The 21,587-nt window shown below is 43.5% G+C and overlaps 7 protein-coding genes across 7 annotated transcripts; 1 reads left to right on the top strand and 6 right to left on the bottom strand.

The window, feature by feature from the left end:
* Window positions 1-576: 576 nt before the first annotated feature.
* On the top strand, window positions 577-4,807 carry LOC131879283 (conserved oligomeric Golgi complex subunit 3-like). The gene is made up of 7 exons (XM_059225556.1): window positions 577-849; window positions 1,708-2,304; window positions 2,375-2,880; window positions 2,952-3,379; window positions 3,560-4,074; window positions 4,146-4,337; window positions 4,394-4,807. Exons 1-7 carry the CDS (start codon window positions 715-717, stop codon window positions 4,673-4,675), a joined length of 2,655 nt encoding a protein of 884 aa, XP_059081539.1. The 5' UTR covers window positions 577-714; the 3' UTR covers window positions 4,676-4,807.
* A 2,716-nt stretch (window positions 4,808-7,523) lies between these two features.
* LOC131879514 (intraflagellar transport protein 46 homolog) lies at window positions 7,524-9,656 on the bottom strand. The gene is made up of 3 exons (XM_059225863.1): window positions 9,524-9,656; window positions 9,283-9,456; window positions 7,524-9,119 (listed from the first exon to the last, which is right to left on the bottom strand). The coding sequence occupies exons 1-3, from the start codon at window positions 9,575-9,577 to the stop codon at window positions 8,154-8,156; spliced, it is 1,194 nt and encodes a 397-aa protein (XP_059081846.1). The 5' UTR covers window positions 9,578-9,656; the 3' UTR covers window positions 7,524-8,153.
* LOC131879515 (fas apoptotic inhibitory molecule 1-like) lies at window positions 9,590-10,646 on the bottom strand. Its single transcript, XM_059225864.1, has 2 exons — window positions 10,217-10,646; window positions 9,590-10,143 (listed from the first exon to the last, which is right to left on the bottom strand). Exons 1-2 carry the CDS (start codon window positions 10,330-10,332, stop codon window positions 9,699-9,701), a joined length of 561 nt encoding a protein of 186 aa, XP_059081847.1. The 5' UTR covers window positions 10,333-10,646; the 3' UTR covers window positions 9,590-9,698.
* Window positions 10,647-11,418: 772 nt separating this feature from the next.
* On the bottom strand, window positions 11,419-15,256 carry LOC131879878 (solute carrier family 28 member 3-like). Its single transcript, XM_059226344.1, has 2 exons — window positions 12,320-15,256; window positions 11,419-12,241 (listed from the first exon to the last, which is right to left on the bottom strand). Exon 1 carries the CDS (start codon window positions 15,112-15,114, stop codon window positions 13,327-13,329), a length of 1,788 nt encoding a protein of 595 aa, XP_059082327.1. The 5' UTR covers window positions 15,115-15,256; the 3' UTR covers window positions 11,419-12,241; window positions 12,320-13,326.
* Window positions 15,253-21,554, bottom strand: LOC131879879 (cell division cycle protein 23 homolog). The gene is made up of 8 exons (XM_059226345.1): window positions 21,359-21,554; window positions 18,424-18,584; window positions 18,058-18,364; window positions 17,687-17,995; window positions 17,248-17,620; window positions 17,001-17,173; window positions 16,696-16,915; window positions 15,253-15,517 (listed from the first exon to the last, which is right to left on the bottom strand). The coding sequence occupies exons 2-8, from the start codon at window positions 18,579-18,581 to the stop codon at window positions 15,279-15,281; spliced, it is 1,779 nt and encodes a 592-aa protein (XP_059082328.1). The 5' UTR covers window positions 18,582-18,584; window positions 21,359-21,554; the 3' UTR covers window positions 15,253-15,278.
* On the bottom strand, window positions 18,682-20,197 carry LOC131879881 (glutaryl-CoA dehydrogenase, mitochondrial-like). The gene has a single exon (XM_059226349.1). The coding sequence runs from the start codon at window positions 20,076-20,078 to the stop codon at window positions 18,759-18,761; it is 1,320 nt and encodes a 439-aa protein (XP_059082332.1). The 5' UTR covers window positions 20,079-20,197; the 3' UTR covers window positions 18,682-18,758.
* LOC131879553 (glutaryl-CoA dehydrogenase, mitochondrial-like) lies at window positions 20,441-20,992 on the bottom strand. Its single transcript, XM_059225909.1, has one exon. It carries the CDS (start codon window positions 20,990-20,992, stop codon window positions 20,441-20,443), a length of 552 nt encoding a protein of 183 aa, XP_059081892.1.
* Window positions 21,555-21,587: the final 33 nt, after the last annotated feature.

Below are 21,587 nucleotides of genomic sequence, written 5' to 3'. Positions count from 1 at the left end.
AAGAACATCTTGAAAAAACAATAATCAAGCAATTTTGACCTTAAAAACTACCATCATAGTTGAATAACTGAACTCTTTGTTTTTTTTTCACTTATTTCTACGTTTTCGGAACTTATTTTTGGCTGATTTTCATAACTGAAATAGCTATTTTTCTGCTTCTTCTGAAGTGGAGCATATTAGACTATCTTGACCGTATAGCAGACCGACCATCAATTTTAGATAAGAAATTACCTTCAAACAATGAAAATTTAAAAAAATGCCGTATAAAAAGTTGAAGCTTCCAATAACTATAAATCCATCGGTCAAAACACCTGTAATTTAAATCCGATTATCAACGGTTACTCTCTTGCATAGACGTCGCACTAGAATTGTCTGATTGTCAATTGCATGAACCCAGCATGGCTATTTCCGTTCTAATAACTAAAAAATAATTATCTAATACCGTCACATACTGAATTTCATATTAGCATCTACCCAAATAAACCTCGAAACGGATTACCTACGTTGATCTATTTTTTCTCATGGTTCCCATCGGTCTTCGTTGATTTTGACAACCGTGCATGTGTCTTCCTTCAGTGCTGGATGGATAAGCTGGGCGCTGGCGAGGCTCAGCTGGATCGCCGCTGTCGTCATCATCAACGTCTTCAGCGTAACGCCTGACTGGAGTTACCATCCGGGGTACGGCTCTACTTTATCGTCCCAGCCACGATCGCCATGAGCTCCACACGCACGTCGCTGTTGTCGGCCTGGGATCGAGCCGAGAATCCCTTGGCCCCATTGGAGGCCCACCAAAAGGACTCGATCGTCTGGCTTCAACGAAATGCTCAACACCGACCTGCACCCGCACAGGTAACGTAGAGGAACCTCCAGACACTCCTACCACCGAACTCTGCTTTTATCTGGTGGATCATGCTACTGGTGGAATGTCTGATGACTTTAATGAGTACAATAAGCAATACAGTAGTTTGTTCCCAATTAAAGAAGTAGGGTTTTTGCGCTGAAGCTTAAAAAATGTTCTTTCAATTTCTTGAAATGCTCGACTGTTCAATTAGGTTTTTTTCATTAAACCTCGCAAGGAAATTCAACATCTCAAATTATCTTTGAGGGTTGGAGGAGGAGCATAGATTTGTCAAAAATATACAAGTAATTTATGAAGCAAGAAATCGGTTTAATAAATGGGCGAGTGTTAGAATTGTTGCTTTAACCAAAGTTCTTGTAACGAGATTTCAATGTATCAACCTTAATTTTAAGCAATTATATGCAACATTTGAGATCATGCAAGGAAACGAAAAGCAATATTTTACTTCAATTTTGAGAATGAGTTGTAGTTGTTATAGTTTGAGTTCAGATAGAACAGGCATTTTGGAGCTAAAACCCTTGAAAAAGGACCATTGAATCAGATGTAACTCAGTAGCGGTTAAATATATCATATCCTAATTTGCATTCATGTGCCAACTCTGCGTGCTCCTAATTTAGATTAAATAGAAACGTAAAAGCTATTGTTCTTGATATGTTTTAGCCGAGCTTTCAAGTTATAAGATTAGGCTCAATGAAAAAAATAACGGACAATCCAGCTAATTGCTAGCCAATCTCGTCTACACCACGATTATCTTCTTAAACCGTCCCAAACAAGCATTAGACCTTTATACTCAAACCTCAACCGACAATGGTCTCTCATTTACATCTACATTTGATGCTCGTCTTTAGTTCCGTCCGGAAGACGCTCTGGATCGAGTGGAATCGAGTCGCTCCTCGTCCAAATCCTTACCCATGCCTCCGTTGGTCCAGGTTGTCCAATGCCTTCCAAAAGAACAGGAGGGCCAAATCTCGGACACCTCATCCCAAGCCCTCTTCCCGGCCATTAGCTTTCTGGAGCAACCTGGAGCCCGGATCGACACGGGTCATCAGTTCTTGGAGTGGCTCCATCAGATCGAGCACAGTCTCCAGAGTCAAGCCGATGCACCCTACCGCAATTACATCGACCAACTTGAGCATCAGCGCGATCACGCCGACCAATTACTCACCCGGGTCAATGAGGGATTGGGTCAGATCGAGTTGTTGGCCCAACAGTATCACTTTGTGTCCGAAAAGAGCAATACACTGCACACGGCGTGTCAGCATCTCATGCAGGAACAGACCAAGTTGTCGGCCTTGTCCGATCAGATCTCGGAGCGACTCGTGTTCTTCACCAGTGTGGATAAGATCAGTCAGAAATTGCAATCACCCACGTTGTCCGTTAATTCTGACGTGTTTGTGGAGCAGCTCGACTTGATCGATGAATGTATTCTCTTCAATCTAGCTCATGTACGGCATTTCATTTATTCGTTATCGTGGAGTCGTTCGCGTCTGTCTCATTTGAATCCATTCATTCCAGCCCAATTTCAAGCAGAGCGGTGCTTACAAGGTTAAGTATCAGGCGTGTCTCTCCCGAGCCTTGGGCTTGGTCCGATCCTATTCGAAATCCATCTTCGAATCGGCCACGAATGCGGCCATGCCGCCTCCGGGCACCCTCATCAAAAGCTCCCAAGACACGGCCTTCTCTCTATTCTACGGCAAATTCCGCGCCCAAGCGCCCAAATTGTCAAAACCCATTTCAACCGTGGAGAAACGAGCCCAACGAGCCCGGGACAGTGCGGTCGAGGTGCTACCGTTGTGGCAAGACTACGAATCGGTTCTGAATGATTGTCAGAACACGTACTTCCAATGTCGTGGCCAATTGTTGCAGCCAAGTGTGAAATCCGCCGTCTTGGAACTGTCCCAGAAGTACCGCCGTGATCATTGTGGTTTGGTTCGAGCCGGATGTGCCTTCCTCTTGCACGTGTGCGAGGACGAATATCAATTGTTCCATCAGTTTTTCGACCACGACTCGGATAATTTGAAGTAAGCATCTTGAGACTTTGCCAGAGTTCATGCATTGATAGATAGAACACACCAAGAACCTTGTCTTCTAGCGGCTTCCTGGAAGGCCTCTGTCAGGTGCTTTATGATACTCTGAGACCCTTGGTGATTCATTTACACCATCTGGAGACCTTGAGTGAATTGACCGGGATCTTGAGATCCGAGATGATTGGTCACCATTGTGCCCAACATCCTCCACAATTGCAGGCCTTCGAAACGGTCATCTCTCAATTGCTTCAAGATGTACAGGAAAGGCTCGTGTATCGGGCTTACATCTACATCCGTACCGATATCCTGGGCTACGCTCCTGCGGGCGGAGATTTGGCCTATCCCGAGAAGCTGGAGATGATGGAGTCGATTGCCGAGTCCATTCAAAAACAGAGCCCTCCCGCTAGCATTCAACGGAAAAACTCGACCTCATCTTTGATGTCGCAGAGCTCGATTGAAGTGGCCCAGATCAACGGCAAGAGCAACGCTTCGCGTAAGAAATCAAATCCTTGATCTTAAAAAGAGATTTTCGATGTCACGAATAATCTGTCAAAAAAAAAAAATTATTTAACTCTATTGCAATTCACACTTTTTTTCTGTGGCATTCAATGGCATTAAATGTGTCTTTTTGTACCTTTGACCAACCCAATCTCTAAAATTCTTGCTCGAACAGATTCTCCGGCTGACCTGCATGGGATGTGGTATCCTCCTGTCCGACGAACACTGGTGTGTCTCTCGAAATTGTACCGTTGCTTGGAGCGAGAAATCTTCCAAGGTCTCTCTCAGGAAGCTTTGGCAGCCTGTATCAACTCGGTGGCTAACGCGGCCGATCTTATTTCTGCTAAAAAGACCACCATGGATGGACAATTGTTCCAAATCAAGCATCTGCTGATCCTGCGGGAACAAATCGCACCTTTCCACGTCGATTTCTCAGTCAAAGAGATGAGCTTGGATTTCAGCAAATTCAAGAGTGCCGCTGCCTCTTTGTTCCACAAGAGAGGAGACATCTTGACTATGAATTCAAGCAATGCCATTCTGGAGTTTCTCTTGGAGAGCACACCAGAGGTTCGGGAATATTGCCGGGATTCCAGGAAAGACGTGGATAAGAAATTAAAGCAAATTTGCGAGTACTTCATTGCCAATTGCACCAAGCAAGTTGTTGGTAAAATCCTCGAGTTTCAGGCCAAGGTAAAGTAACGGTTGGTTAATCAAATACGACTGATCAATGAGATCGCATGAAAAATACTTCCGCATCACAGGTTGACGCCCATCGAAGTCAAGACAAGGCCAAGAACATTTCTCGTGAGCCTTGGGCCAAGCCCGAAATCCTTCAAGATGTCTTGGCCCAATCCCTCAGACACCTCAAGAAGCAATTCCCGATAATTCAAAGAGCCATGCAACTCTATCTCTCTAACAAGGAAACAGAGTTCATCTTGTTCCGACCCATTCGAGTAAGTGACGTCCCTTGTGAATATGACTAGAAATCCTAATTCTCCCTTTTCCTAAGAATAATGTGATGTCAACGTTCATGGGGTTCATCCATCTATCGAAGCAAGATTATACATCTGATGAACAAGTGATCATTGGCTGTCCAACCCAGGAGCAAATTGCGGTCACGATCACCTCTCTGCAACTTCAACCCAAAACCCCGCGATCCTCCATGTCCAGACAACGCAGTGAGAGCCCAAGTGCCCCGCCCATTCCAGAAGTAGATAATCCACGAACCGGTGAAGCCGTGATTCACGAGAACGGTCAAAATGGCGAGACAGAGAAATCAGTTGAACAGTGATATGGTTTTAATATGTATTTTTATGAGCAAATTTATTCGTTTTATTGTTTCGTGTAGGCCTTAAACGATTGTTCTTGTTTTTATTTTTGTTTTGTTTTTGAGCGTGATAAATAACAGAAAATAAGATAGGAAGTCGGTTTATGTTCATTTTGAGATGGCAATACTTTTTTGGAGTAATTCAAATACAATATACACTCCGCGATCCGAAACCGACCACCATGGGGGAACTGGTTGGGGTGCAAAAAAGCGTTTCACCATTGGTAAAGAAAATTGTAACTGAGTCTCCCCAGAAGTTATAAAAAAAATTACTATTAGATACTTCAACACTCGGGGCTTGAGCATCCTCAAAGAAGCGATCTTCACATATACCGAGCACTCCACCCTCATAAACCACTAATTCCGAAGCATCAAAGTTCGCTTGACCATTTGTACGACAACATTCATTATCAGTATCGCACAACTTGATCTTGATACTGCCTAAAGTGGAAGTATATCCACGTTGGCTGTTGACTTGCAATTCCAATTTTTGGATCTCTGAAAATAGCATTAAACTGGGTTGCATAAAGAGCTTACAATTTCCGACAAAGGGTTGATTGACCTTCCAATCTCTCCATGCAAAATACTGAATAGTTTGCAATCTTTACTGCCTTGTGCACAAACACGGTTATAACCTTTGAAAAAAGCGAAATTATGAGAGATCACTTTCATTTCATGGCTACCATCCGTCTAAATCAGGATTCTAAATGAACTAGTAAGCATCGATTCGGTCCATCGATCGGTCCAAACTTAGGAGAACAATATGGCACATGTCCCTTTTGAGGAAAAATAATCATGATGTCTTTATTCTTACTTGGACATAGTCTGCCACATGTTCTGATTTCGATCGGACCGGTCCCTGTTGCACACGTTTCATTTCCACCATATTTTGCCACCCCTTGGCAAGTTTGGACCCGGGAATCGTTGAAATAGCATGTGGCGCATGGCACCCACGGTTCCCAAACCCAGAAAGTATGTTCTTGCTCTGTGACAGAAATTAACTGATCTTTTAAATAATAAGATCAATCCATCAAAGTTGTCTTCACCTGGTTTCTTTGTGCGCCTCAAAAATACATTGATTTTCGGACCCGATCTATTCTTAATCCATGTTCCGGGTCCTATTTGTCAGGTTCCATTGTTAAAGGCAAATGCGTTACAATCCGGTTGGCTTTGGCACAATGCGTTGCAAACAATGCGGGATACCGTTAGAACGCTTAATGTGATCCCACTGTCCCATGAGGACAATTCCACTTCAATGCGGTCAAAGTGTTCCATTTGGATGGCTTGAGCGGTAGAATGAATAAACAGAAGTAGTTCCACGGTTCTAATCATGTCGAAGCTCTGCTGTGACTGGGATCAATTTCTCCAATATTATTCAGGATTATGAACCAAAAGATTGCTCTTCGTACAAGTAAGATTCGACGAGAGCCATCATTAGAATGCTCAATTCTCACGCAAATATGTAGCTAGTCGCAGAAAGACTCAAATTATGATAAGTCAAACAACCTAGTGGAGAGACCTAATGAGTATACAATTTTTTCATGTTCAAAGGGGACCAATTTCATTTTCATAAGTGTGCTGCCTCCTAGGTTTAGGTATTGTTGCTCAGTAACAGTAAACAAGGACCATCAACATTGGTAATGTATTCTTTTTGGGTCGTGATTATTTTTCTGCAAAATCTATCGTCATGCTTTAGACGTATCTCTACTAATATTTTTTTGGCAAGAATCCATTTGGCTTAATACTTTAATCTTGGCTCTGCTCTGCTTTATTAATTAGGAATCCTTTGGTTGATATATCCATTTTTTGCCGAAAAATCAACTGCATTTACAATTTCATGCATGCCGAAAAAATTGAACGGCTACATTGACGACACATTTGATGGAGCTCATTTGGATTCTTAAAATGTTGCCACCAAATGGGGCACTGGTAGAAATACCCTCAATTCACTTAATTTTGGGTTCGCTGTAGTCTACCTATGATTTAATGATGTTTGAAGCCGTTTAGCTTCCCTTGTTAGTACAAAGACGAGGTCAAAGTTTGAGTCCAAATGTAAAGTAATAGGAAGGTTTTCGGTGCTAGATCTTTTTTGCACTTAGGGTCCTACGGTCGGAAAATTAAACCTCGGCCGGGCCATACACTGCAAAGTTCCGATAGGCAACCTCATGTCCGCTTTCAGGTTGGTTCTTAGTCTGCGGGCGTGGTTAGTGAAAGATCGGAGAGGAGATTCGAACCAGGGAGTTTTCCCACTCGAGGAAACTGCGCTAACCCCTATGCCAAGTCAGTTACTCTAACAGTGACTGAAGATATGGAATAAGCCAACAGTTCCACTAATTAAAGCATCTTGATAACTAACAAATGACACATAAATGGTTTTTGCGTAGGTTGTTAATTTTAAGTTTGATGCATAAAAATGCCTCATTGAATAAATGTACGTGTAAGCATATGTATTTGAAGTATATGTCTGTAGCTCCAAGTTGCTTGTTAATGGTCCTCAGCAAGCACGGGAGTTATTTAGCTACGCCATATTTGACAGTTCGTGCAAGGAACTTAACGTTTGCTTTATCCAGATAACCTTGGCATTTCCACTCGTAACCAAGTTGTTTAGGCATTTAGTCTGTACTCGGTACATTGTTTCTGTTTTTTTAAATTTGCAACTGTTCAGGGTGTTAATGAGGAAGCCCAACTCTTGCATCAAATACGTAAAGCTGTTGGACTTCAGTTGGTAATACGTGTCGTTTACTTTTCCAATAACATTTGTCGGATAATTTCCTTATACATTGATTCAATGTAATATGTAAAGCGCACGACATGCTTGGTCAGTAGAAAGGTGAACTGCTCGGTGCTTTATTCGTTGAGCTGTCTTCCTTCACGATTGAAGCGTATAGTACTATCCAATTGTTAGGTTCCCACCATGGGACAAAATATTTTGCTTTTGCCTTCGAACTTACTGTTTTCCTGTTAACCAAATATGAATTAGAAACCGTTTGGTATCAGTTGGTGTACGATTTCGTTGTATCATTTGCAGAGCAGTAGGTATGAAATTACAATAATCCGTTACTTTTTTTCTAGGAAAAGAAGATTTAATCTCATGACCACTCAAAATAATTGTAACGACTCCAAAAATGTAAAAAAAAAAAATACTCGTAACTCTCTCCTGTTTTTACCCCCCCACCCCCAAAAAACCCGGTGTGAGACAATTCATTAAATGCACTTTTCGAAACGATTACCACTCATATAACCACGAGTATCTACCTAGCGAAACCGGTCAATTATTCGGATTTCATCCGACCTCAAATGATCCCTGAACAGTGATGAACAGGAAAATGGCCAGTTGACAATTTTTCATGTGATAACCCCGACGATTCGTGACACCTCAAAGAGGAAATAAATTTCATTTTATCATCAATATGCATTTCTACATTTTTAATGACCACATCACTTAAAATTCCACTCTATCCACCAGTCCATCTTTCAGAGCGTTATCCATATTATTATCTTGGGCAAGTTGATTAAAGTGCTGTGAGTTTCTGAACGCTGAATATAGATTGAACAAAACATGGAGCGATTGAATCCTGGATTTGTATACCGGGATATCAAGTAATCCACAAGAGATATCCACATAAGTGGCCAAGTCACAATCAAGTTCAGCTGTTGGGATACCTGTTTCTTTCAACATTTCCTCCATTTCGGGCGGCCATTCTTGCATGAGAAAGTCAATATCCGGCATGGGTTTCGAGTAATGCACGGTGGGCGGAGGTTTGGAGCGGTGCAGATCTGAAATATCCTTGATCCATTTCTCGATATCTTTGGAGCTCTTCTCGCCACTCTCGATCTTCTTGACTTGTGCCGCTTTGTGAGAGCTTTGCTTGGATATGGCGCGAAGTTGAAGCTCGAGAACCGAAGGATCGCTTTGTTTCGGAGCAGGCTCATCCAGGACTCGAAGCCCAAGGTCCTCTTTCTTGTCATCGGGTCGAAGAACCTTGATGAAGGCATCAATGTCGCCAACAGCTGGGATATACTCGGGGATGAAGGGCTTGAATTTAGTGTCAAGATCGATGGTTTGAGGGGTATAACGAAGGATGTATTGAAACAAGTCCTTGATGTCACTAGAGACGTTCAAATTCTCGTACTCCGAGGGATCGTACATTCCCTCCAAAGGCGGAGCAGCCACGTCATCATCATCATCGTCATCGCTTTCATCATCCGAGTCATCGTCGGAATCATCCTCTTCTTTGGATTGGTCGTTCATGGTGGGTGGCAGGTCGCCCATAGGATTCTCGTTGGGTTCGAATTGAAGGGGCTCCAATTCACCATGCGCGGGCCCTTCGTCTAGACCCCGTTCCTGGAGTTCACCTGATCCACTTAACTCTCCAAATTGAGGCACATCTTCCTCATGTTCGGAGTCCTTGAAAAAATGGCTTAAAGGTGACATCTTTGATAAACGGAATTTAACAATTCTCACACAATTTTTCACTTGAAGTTTTCATTATGTGTTATGTCACTGTGTTGAAACGTATATGTATCTATGAAACGAGGTTATATCTATGATAATGTACAATTGAGCTCACCTCATGTAAAGTGGGTTGAAATGATGGTGGTTGGATTCTGCTCCGGATCGATCCAGCCGTTCCAGATCTTGGCTCTGGAGTGGATGGGTTTGTTTCAGAGTTCATGTTTTCTTCAGCTTCATCGTCTGGATGAGTCTCTGGTTGATCGTTTTCTCCCTTTAACTCCTCATTTTCCTAGATGGCAGGAATAGGATTGTTTTCACTTTTTGTTCAAAAAGTTAGCCTTAGATTAAGGGATTACCTCAGGCTCTTCCTTGCTTTTCTTGAATAGGCTGGTCTTCTTTAGCCAAGACATCTTGTCCGAGAGCTAGAAACAAAAGTAAAATATTTGGACTCACAGTGCATGTGCTTTTTAAGCTTGTTTTGATACTCGACGGTGTTGTAAATATATTTCAAGGTGATTAATATAGATGTAGTTAGTCTTCTATGAACTCCGGGACTTCAGAGTCTTCCACAAATAGCTTGTGGATGATGCCTTGTCGCCGCTTGCCCGAACTTATTGCCTTGATATAGGCGGGTTGATTGGAGATGGCAAAATGAGTTTCGGTGCCTTCATCAGTGAACTCGCCCGCTGTTTCAGCCTTCTTCCCATTCACCCAAATGTCGAGAGTATCCTTCTCCAACACAATGCGGAACATGCTCCCATTCACAGGCAGGATCCATGTCTTCATAATCTTGGATTGCTGTTCTTTGAACGTTTTGTACGGCTTGCTATTCACATCCAAGGTGTATTGGTAAGAGAACCCACCAATGGGTTCGATACGGATCACACAACTCGCATTGGTTTTGCCCACTTGAAACGATTCTGTTCCAACGAGCTTGAACATCCAATCCCTTCGAACTAGCTCGTGTCCGTCGACTCTAAAACGAATTATGACATATTCATCATTCAATTGACCGACAATTCCCGGTTGATTTCTCACTATACGTTTACCTTACAACTCTTCGACCCGATGTGGTGCCATGCTCAAATTGGATGTTATGAATTCCATCGGGTAAGAACACCTCCCACATTGCCACTAAGTCCGGGATCGAGCTATCCAAGCTCATTTCGGTTGTGGGTATTTGGAACGTTTGCCGTTCTATTTTCAAGAAGTATTCGTGTTCGATTTCTGAGTCCTTTTTGATCCCAGGTAGTTTGCTATGCTTTCTACTAAGATTCTCTCAGGTAGGGGTTATAATAGATTGCTCATGCTCTCTGCTGTGATGGCATGCAGGTTTGATTGTTTCGCATTTGCTTTCATTTCCCTTCTGTCATTTTTTAATTTTGATAAACAGAACAAGACCGCCAAATACGAGTTTTTATCGGACCGAAGCACAAAGCTTTTTTCTCGTTCGATTTGAGATTATTTGACCTTTTAGTGTCCCTGCTCTAGTATTCCTCCACAGCATTCCTTTCTCGATGGATTTAATGGGGCACTTTCTATCATTTCATGAATATTTTGTGCCCCTGAGGTTTTCGATTGCATGACATTGTTTCGTTCAGGGAACATACAGCATAAATTTCAGTTTTTATCGTGGTTCTTGGTAACTTGAACAATGCCATACAAAACCATAAAGGTATGTTTTGAATTTCGTTTTGCAAGAGTCACAACCCACGTGAATATTTTATAATACAACTTGTAATTGTTGCCTCCCAATTGAAAAAAAGGGAGGAGACGACCCCAGTTCAATTATCCTACCCGACCTTTCTCAAAGAAACGTTAGACGCTAACTACAGCAACAGACAGAGAACCAATCTGATAGGGAACACGATATTGTCTATTAGCACTTTCAATTAGATAATGTGTTGCCCGGATTTCACCTAAACAATCCTAGCACCCCAAACCAAAATAAAGTTGATAAATAATAAGTAGAGGTCGGAAATACTAGATACATACAAATAGTCACTGGGGAAATTTTCGATTGAAATCTTTAGTTTCCCTCATTTATATGCAAGTGGAATTATATTATGATTCACGACTATTCATTTGTTTAAATGTTCGACCTGCCGTTATTCCTCAAAGTGGTTTAGTTGAATACCTTTTAATTGATTGGAAATTGAGCTTGTTATTCCCCATTTCATTAGTACAGTAGTACAGTAGTACCCTTCCATGAAAGATTTACAACAAAAGAAAAAGGATATCTACTTTGTTCAACGTTTTAATATTCATACTTCTTGGTAACAACTGTGGATCCTTTCACGGATGATCAATGATTTTGCAATCATAGCATCAATTAGAACGGCTTGGGTTGGATAGATTACTGACATCACTCAAACAGAGATTGATCATATCCATACAAATATCATCATATACATCAAATAGATTGCTTTCGTTCTCCAGCCAAGGCCTGACTCTTTCCACACTCATGGCCAGCACCATATCCATAGTTTTCTGGTCATATTCACACAATTGTTGGTCCTGGTCGTTGACATTCACTTTTGGGCAATACACATTATCCACTTTTAATGACGGCTCCTGTGATATGCTAGTCCAAGACTCTTCCGAGGATTCTCCAAAAATGGATATCGGTTTGTGGCTGGCTAGGTGCAGTCGGAGGAGTTCTTCACTTAAATTCACGCCTTCCGTCAAAGTATTGCTTGAAGTGTCGATCAAAACAAGATCTAGTCGGTTCAACTTACCACGCCTTATCTCTACGGCCACCACACCACCCCTGTTGAAGTTATTAGCCCTCCAGCAGGCTTCTCGAAAAACGGCAATAGCCTTCAAAGACCAATGTTTCGTCTTACCAAAAGGCTTTATACCTTTTAGCCGGGCTGGAATAGCCTGAATGGACAATTTACAAAACTCTCGACGCAAAAGTCGCACGTAACTCAGATGGACCACGCCCAACGTGCCATAATCTAGGTACTTGACGTGAACACGATCAAGATCTTCCACATGTAATATAATGGCTCGATGCCACCATGCTGACTTCCACGTGTCCTCTTCAACATAAATAGCCGCCACCAGTAATCCTAATGGTCGACAAACAACATGTTTACATATTTCAATACATTTGTCTTTAGTGCCACCATAGGCTGACAAGGTCTTACCTTGAATCCTGGGGTAGTCATACGAGAGAGAATAATCTGTCACGGTATGGTCGCAATAAAATGCATTCATGTCGTCCATGAGCTGGTCCAAAAGATGAACTTTGGATAAAAGTTGGACGTGAAAGTCATCGGGTGTGTAGGCATGGCCCACCACAAAATTTACGGGTGTGCTTTCAAAATCTTTTGGTAACTTCTGTGTAGGGATCACGGTCGACTCATCGGCCACGCAAAGGGGAATCTTCGACCTTCGGCGACTTCGTGATCGGAGAAGCGAGACGTCACTAGGAGACATGTCTGGATCAAGGTTATGGACGATATGGTCATCGTCTTGGCCGTCCGCATTCGTAGGATTGCAGGATTGTGAATGCTGGCCTTGGGGGCCTTCATGCTTGGAAGCTCGATGGGTCGATTTGGTAGAGCTCATATTTATTTCTATTACTATTTCTGACCTGCTGATCGTTTCACCGAGCAACGGAAGTACGTTGAGGAGCTAACGAGAATCACAATAAACAAGGTTGAACCTTGTGAGATGTGGCTATGGTTATGTTAGGAAAAACTGAACAGTGCTCATGCAAATGTCCTCTTCTTTTGGTTATGATCAATCAATGCTTACACTTGAGTGATCTGATTTGCATGACTAGTGCTCCTTGGTGAAGTGCTGCAAAGTATATCCGTCGTAAATTGGTGAAATGCTCTGAACACCAAATGGCCACACTTGTTTCCACTTCGGAACCGATTATGACAACTGTGAACTGACAACTAAAGCAACAAAACAGCGCGCGCACACACAATAGAGAGTAGGCAAGGAACGGAGAACAATTTCTCTTTTATTGAAGTTTTAAATTCGTGTGGGCAAATTGCAGTGTGGGCGGAGGATTGAGCCTCAGCAAAACAACCGAAAAGTTCTCTAGTTCTATAATCGACTTGTAGTTTCCTAGTTTCCTTAGTTTCCTCGGAAAGAGTAATGATCCTCCTACAATTGAACGTCTCAGCAAGTTAAATCATGGTTAAGAATCAAATTGAATTCCGTCACTGGATAACAGAGCTCCGGCAATACAGGCCGTCATGAAGCATGCCATGGTGCCGGCCACAAATGCCCTGCCAACGATATTGGCAAAGTCCGATTTCCTGGCAGGGCAAAGGCCGCTAAGAAGAGCAATTTGAACACCCACACTTCCAGGATTGGCAAAGCCACATAAAGCGTAAGTAGCAATGGCGGACGATCTGGCACTTAAGCCGTCGTTTTCGAGGATGATACCCAATTGCCGGTAGGCAATGAATTCATTCACCACGGTCTTGATGCCTATCAAACCTCCGACGATTTCTGTTTCCTCCCAAGGTACTCCCATCATGTAGGCCACGGGAATGAAAACCTTGCCCACAATCCATTCAAAGTCAATGTAAGCAAGACCCACCAATCCTCCGAGGAATGACACGATTGAATTGAGGAAGGCCACCATTGCGATAAAGGCCACCACGATGGCCGTTATATTTAGCACCAGAGTCGCGGCTACCGTGGCACCTCTAGTGGCCGCATCCAGGATGTTGCTAGCCTTTTGTCCATCAGAATCCATACTGGTGAGTTGAATATCTTCTTCGGAGATATGTGAGTCCTCAGTTTCGGGATAAAGAATTTTAGCACACGCCAAAGCAGCCGGAGCTGACATGACTGAGGCGGAGAGCAAATGAGAGGGCGATACACCAAATGTTATGTAAGCGGCCATGACGGTTCCCGCAATCGTGGCAAAACCGCTGGTCATCACGGTGTGGATCTCTGATCGCGTCATGCGTGGTAGATAGGGCTGGATGAGTAACGGGGCCATGGATTGGCCCAAGAAGATGTTGGAAGCCGCATTGAGGGACTCGCAGTAGGTTGTGCCTATGGAAATTCGAAGGATCCAACCTATTTTGACTGTGAACCATTGGATGGCTCCCACATAGAAGAGGACATTACTGATGAAGGAAAAGAAGTAGATCACGCTCAAAGACTTGAACACCACCACATCTGCAATTGCCTTATTAATGTTCACTTCTTGAGTAACATTGAACGCTATACTATCGTTATTCAAGGCACTAGTTACGAAAGGCTGTCGGTTGACCAAATATCCGAACACAAATCCACTTCCAGCGTCGGTAAAACTCAAGAGCTGACTGATCTTCTCGCCCAAGCAATCCACCACATCCCGACCGAACTCCCAACGGAGGATGAGAAGCGCAAAGATGAACTGGAGAGCCAATCCCCACGTTACTTGACGCCAATTAATCTTCAAAGGGTGCTTCGAGAAGACTGTTCCCACAAGCACAAACACGAGAATCCCTCCCACAGAAATCAATCGGTTAGGCTCATCCCAGCAATCAATCACAAGGAAAGTGAGAATGGCCGCCACAGTCACGACGTAGAGCAAGATCCTCACTACTTTTTTTGACAAGGCCTGGTCGTACAGGGAGCCCACGGTGGCTTGTCCGGGGATCAGATGTAAGTGCGGGCTAATGAGGAAGCTATAGATCATAAAGACGTACACTACACAAGTCAGTATGAGTAAGAAACCCAAACCATCACACCACTCCCAATTTGTATCTTCATGCACATGATAGTATATGGCGTATGCGAGATAGGCGTTGTAGAGCACAAAGATGAGCGACCACACAATCAAACTTGACTTGGCCTTAGCCCGTGAAATGAGGTTGTGCTTCATCTTCTGTGGTTGGTCGACTTTGTCTTCTTGACTGGAATGTGAGGGCAGATTTCTTCTCGCTCTTGGCAGTTGGAATTCGCTTTTGCCCAAATCCGTCATGATGACCTAATGCACCTTGTCGGACGGAACGAATAATTCAGACAGAAATCGACATTGACCCCAAACACGGATTTCGAAGTGAGTGAACAAGGAAGAGGACGAGTTGATCCGAGTGCAATAAAATGTCGTCGACTTCGATGATGGTGATAAAGGGCGTTTATTTCTTAAGGAGTGAAAGTCAGATTCATGGGCTCAAGATCACGCGATGTCCGAGGGAAAGGTCTGGTAGGTTGGTCAGTTGTATTTCCAGACGTACTTGAAAATACCATCACTCCGCCGGGATGGACTTCGCCTCGTTGGGCGCGTTTATTGGTGATCTCCTTGAGCATGGACTTGCCATCCTCTTTGGTGTCGGCAAACTCTGTGCATTTTTGGGCGTACTCGAACGCATCTTCGAGTTGATCTGAGACAAAGAAAATGATATGAATTCAATTGAGTTCATGTTTTCTTTTACCTCTTTGAACGTCTATTTATTGACTCTTTGTTCAAAAGAATTAGTCATCTTTCATTTGAATATACAGGGTGGTGCGTACATCCTGAATATTTTGAAAAAAGGTATGGAAACGTTTTCCTGGAAGTACCTGAATCTACCTTTGTAATTTTAAATATTTAAATACCATGTGGTTCTTTTCATTTTTGAACACGATTTCTTAAAACTATTAGTAAGCTTAGAGGCTTAGATCTAATTGAAATTGAGTCCTGAAAATACTCTTCCACAATTCAGGAGGGCAATCGGCAATGAGTGGTTCTTTTCTTGTTTTACTTGAGCTACTAGTTTTGCTATTGTGAGAATTTAGATTAGAAATCTTGATCAATCAATTATATAAAGGTAATAAATAGACGAATTATCACCTTTCATGTTAATAGTACTGGGGATTACCTTCCCATACATCACATTAATAAAGCCAGTGAAACCAAAACAAAAAAAAGATATTGAGCTGATTCGACCAAAATACTTTTTAAAACTCTTTGTACAGTGAAAGAAGAAAACCGTAATGATTAAAAAAGTCATCATGCATTTTTGACCTATATTGAACATATAAGGTAAATATAAAGTACACCTCTCATTTGTTCTTAAAGCGCGGCTTAAAACAGTGGGATTTTTTGAACGATTTTCGAGACCCTTTTTCGAACAAAGTCAGTATTTTTTTTTGTTCAGGAATATTTTAGAGGGATTCGTTACGTTGTTAATGATTGCAGACTCAAAACTCGGGAGAATCCCCGACATAAAGGTTATTCTGTTTGTTCAAGAAGGTAACCTGAAAGACTTAGTATTTATCGCGTGCGTCAAAAAGCTTGATAAGATACAACGTAAACGGCATTGTTACGAAAAATATATGACACACTTTTCGGCAATGATTAAAATGCATTTCTTAACACATTGATGTTAATTTTGAAGAGTGATTTCTTTATTTACTTTAATGGAGTCAAGTAGCCGTGGGGTATAAAGGTGACACAGTTCATTCTGGTCTAAGGCTTGGTTGGGTTCGGATCCCAATACTCAAATACTCGTATCTGTTCACTAACTTTAACATGTTAAAACAAATTTTGCAAACAGTTTCCTTTTTTGTCCTGTCTTACCTTTGTCCAGGAAGTATTGGGCTAAAAACTTAAATGCCAGTCCTTGTTGATCTCGTTCCCCAATGCCTTGTTGCTCAGAATCCTGAATGTATTGGAAATATGCCGCAGCCGCTTGCTCAGTGTCACTCGTACGTTCAAAGAGCTTAGCCAAATGGAGCAACGCTATTCCACCTTCAATATCGCCCACACAATGGGCTTTCCAAAAGCATTTTTTGGCATCCTGGAGAAGGTAAATGATCAAGGATATTTTCATTATCGAATTTTGGCAAAAAGATTCATTCCCCATTCCCGAAGGAACAACAAACCTGGAACTTTTCTAGTTTTTCGTAGGCACCTCCCAAGGCCACAAGCATCCTGGAATCGGTGGGTCTGAGTTCCTGAGCCTTTTTGTAGTAATACAGGCAATAATAGTACATCTTCAACAGTTCATAGGTTTGTCCAAGTCCATACCAAGCACGATAGTCGCGCTTGCTAACTTCTATTACGTAGGAAAAGATGGAAATGATATTTATTGACCAAGATAGGATTTGGTCCAGCGTGGGTGCAACTTACCAATTCCATGTCGATAGCACTGTATGGCAGCAGTAATGTTTTTGAGCTCGATGAATTCGTGTCCCATTAGGGTCCAAGCCGATAAATAGTTTGGATTTAGTTTTAAAGCCCTTTGGAAATATGTGACCGCTTTATCATGTTGAGAGCGTAACGAATAGTAGTTTCCAATGATGCAACAAGTCTCCGGGCGATATTTATCGATTTGAGCAACTCGATGAGCCAAGTGAGCCAGATCCACTCGATGCTCTTTGACATACAAGAGATTGGAGTATGTATCCAAATTATCCAAACGACACGGATCCGTGGTGGTCACTTTGAGGAAATATTCAACGGCTTGATCAACTTGACGCATATTATGGAAGATGATCGCTATCTTCAGGGATGAATGATGTTGGGATTAGATTGGAGAAACCATTGTTGAAATGTAGCTTAAATTTACTTGGGCTAGAATGTAAGTTGAGTCTTGAAGACCACGGGCTTGGAGTCCGAAATATATTCCTAATGCGTCCTCGTTGAGCTGAAGTTCCAGATAGGTGTGGGCTAGAAAGAAGTGCTTCATCCAGTGTTCGGGCAGATCCAAATGCTCAATCTCATTTCGATCTGTGATATGTCCGGATAACTCTAACCAAGCACCCCAATGGCAGGGCTCTTGACGGACAGCCTCAGAAATCACATCTCGAGCCATGGAATTCAATGATAGCTTCTTCAGAACTATTCCATACAGATAAAGGCAATAACCATCCAACTTCTACGGAGGAAAGAACAGATTAATAATGAAATGGCTGCGTTCTGGCAAGGTTGACGTTTTACCTCCTCATTGTGCAGCTTTTCCATCTCTTCCCGCAAATCTCGTAAATGCTTTAGGCGCAGCTTTTCCGGCGTTGAAACCGCGTCAGTCATATCTTCCAATTTCTTTTTCTCTCCGGATAGATATCTCGCGTACAGATGGAGAAATTGCAATTTTGACGAGTCTGAGTTAGCCGTGAAATGGGCACATCGATCATATTCCTTCACATCAAAATAGCTTTTGGCCATTAAGTAGAGATCAAAGTCGTGCTCATTGGGAGTGCCTCCCAAAGTTGCTTTTGCCGCCAACTCTGACGGCAGAGACACTGACCTAATTTTGAAAAGCGTTTTTTTAGTATGCATGCAAGGTTAGCAAGCAGAAATATGTACCTTAAGGCATAATTAATCTCTGCCAACCATTTGTGGGAATGTGACAGGCCTCGTTGTTGGCATTCCAAAGACTTCTGAAGCAGTTCAAGCTTTATGGCCGGGAGGTCCAAATCTAAGTGTATTGGATTGGGATCCAAAGAGAGACCCGTGTCGTTCATGATCTACAGGAGAAAAAGTCCAGAAATAGGCCTTGCAAATTTGATCAGATCTTTAACAAATGTGCACATATTATACGATTATCGACCTAGGAGATGATGATGATGATGGTCCGACTTTATATTGTTCAAGGTAGAAAAATATACATTGGGGTTCAATAATATTCTTCATGTATGGATTTATGGTTCATATTTTCCAGTAAAGGCCTCCAATCCAGTGATCCCGCGACCCACGATCAAGGCGTGAATATCGTGGGTTCCTTCGTATGTGTTGACAGCCTCCAGGTTCATGACATGTCGAATGATGTGATATTCATCCGAGATTCCGTTGCCGCCGAGCATGTCCCGACAATTGCGAGCAATCTCCAATGACTTCCCACAATTATTTCGCTTCAAGATTGAGATCATCTCTGGTACCAATTTCCCTTCATCTTTCAACCGTCCTAGCTGGAGACACGAGTGTAAACCCAAGTTGATTTCGGTCAAAGCATCCGCCATTTTCTTCTGAATCAGTTGGTTAGCGGCCAGGGGTTTGCCAAACTGTTTCCGATCCAGGGTATATTGACGGGCAGAAGCTAGACAGAATTCAGCCGCACCCAAAACGCCCCACGAAATACCATAACGGGCGTTATTCAGGCAACTAAATGGTCCGCGCAGACCTTTGACTTTAGGTAGCATATTAGCCTCGGGCACGACCACATCATCCATGAAGATCATACCCGTGGTGGAGGCTCGAAGCGAAAACTTGCCCTCAATCTTGGGGGCGGAGAGGCCTTTCATGCCTTTCTCGAGGATAAATCCCCGGATGCCGTCGTCCGTGCGAGCCCAAATCATGTAAACGTCGGCAATGGGCGAATTTGTAATCCAGTTCTTACTGCCACTTAAAATGTAGACCCCTTCCGAAGGTTCATAACGAGCTTTCGTCTCCATGCCCGCGGGATCCGAGCCGTGATTGGGCTCGGTCAGGCCAAAACAGCCCACCAGCTCGCCCGTGGCCAATTTGGGCAGGAACTTCTCCTTCTGGGCTTCAGTGCCAAAATCGTAGATCGGATACATAACCAGTGAGGATTGGACGGACATGGCGGAACGATAGGATGAATCCACGCGCTCCACCTCTCGGGAAATCAGTCCATAAGCCACCGAGGACACGCCGGGACAACCGTAGCCGTGAATGGTAGGACCCAAGGCCCCCAAAGCGCCGAATTCGCTCATAATCTCCCGATGGAAGGTCTCATTTCGATTGGCCATCATGACACGGGGTAGGAGCTTCTCTTGGCAATAATCATGGAGCGCATCACGCACCATCACTTCTTCGTCGGTTAGACGGGACTCCAAATTGAGGGCATCCGTCCAGTCAAAATCCACCTTGGGCGGAGTGGCGGATTGAGCGGCGGGTTGGGCCCCACTTTGCCCATGGGATGAGGTTGTGGAAGCCCAAGCCACGGGCATAAGCCGCTCCAAACCCGGGACTAAGATCCGTTGAAGTTGTCGCAAAGCCATGGTGGTCTCTTCTGCCAGTCCAGTTTCGAACTGGATTGACTCTTTTTCGAGGGCTAACTGGATTTAGCTTGATTGAGACGACGACGTTCCTAAACAAGTTCCTTACCAAACATCTCCCCCTGATGACGTCATGACAGTTGATCACGGAGAGGTTCAGAGACCAATCCGATGAAACTCTCTTCTAGGGCCTACACTCTCTAACAAAGTCCCACTTTTCATGAAAGGCCCATCAAATGATCACAATAACGATGTTCAAAAAACTTAAGATGAAAAGGTACTGCCCATAGGAATTCGTGGAAGTCTTTGAAACCTTGGTCAACCTGTTCAATAGTTCGACTTTGAACCCCAGCCAAGGGAAGGTCTTACCACANCTCGGTCAGGCCAAAACAGCCCACCAGCTCGCCCGTGGCCAATTTGGGCAGGAACTTCTCCTTCTGGGCTTCAGTGCCAAAATCGTAGATCGGATACATAACCAGTGAGGATTGGACGGACATGGCGGAACGATAGGATGAATCCACGCGCTCCACCTCTCGGGAAATCAGTCCATAAGCCACCGAGGACACGCCGGGACAACCGTAGCCGTGAATGGTAGGACCCAAGGCCCCCAAAGCGCCGAATTCGCTCATAATCTCCCGATGGAAGGTCTCATTTCGATTGGCCATCATGACACGGGGTAGGAGCTTCTCTTGGCAATAATCATGGAGCGCATCACGCACCATCACTTCTTCGTCGGTTAGACGGGACTCCAAATTGAGGGCATCCGTCCAGTCAAAATCCACCTTGGGCGGAGTGGCGGATTGAGCGGCGGGTTGGGCCCCACTTTGCCCATGGGATGAGGTTGTGGAAGCCCAAGCCACGGGCATAAGCCGCTCCAAACCCGGGACTAAGATCCGTTGAAGTTGTCGCAAAGCCATGGTGGTCTCTTCTGCCAGTCCAGTTTCGAACTGGATTGACTCTTTTTCGAGGGCTAACTGGATTTAGCTTGATTGAGACGACGACGTTCCTAAACAAGTTCCTTACCAAACATCTCCCCCTGATGACGTCATGACAGTTGATCACGGAGAGGTTCAGAGACCAATCCGATGAAACTCTCTTCTAGGGCCTACACTCTCTAACAAAGTCCCACTTTTCATGAAAGGCCCATCAAATGATCACAATAACGATGTTCAAAAAACTTAAGATGAAAAGGTACTGCCCATAGGAATTCGTGGAAGTCTTTGAAACCTTGGTCAACCTGTTCAATAGTTCGACTTTGAACCCCAGCCAAGGGAAGGTCTTACCACAGAGTTGCAAATAAGTCCTGGATCACCACGAGATGCTCAATCTGATAATCTGATGTGCAAGGATCCAAAGTTAATGGGCTCAAGTGGCTGCAAGGTAGCATGAGTGGCGTTTCTGACTGTTCAAAGTTCAACCACGGTTGTTGTAGCGTGCCGAGCGTGCCGAGCGTGCCGCAATTTTTTCGGACTTAGAATAAACAATTGACCAGGGTGGCTAAATCGCGGCCCT

This window comes from Tigriopus californicus, chromosome 4 (genome assembly GCF_007210705.1).
Source record: "Tigriopus californicus strain San Diego chromosome 4, Tcal_SD_v2.1, whole genome shotgun sequence".
NCBI classification, from domain to species: Eukaryota; Metazoa; Arthropoda; class Copepoda; order Harpacticoida; family Harpacticidae; genus Tigriopus; species Tigriopus californicus.
This window is presented reverse-complemented; position numbering and strand designations above follow the sequence as displayed.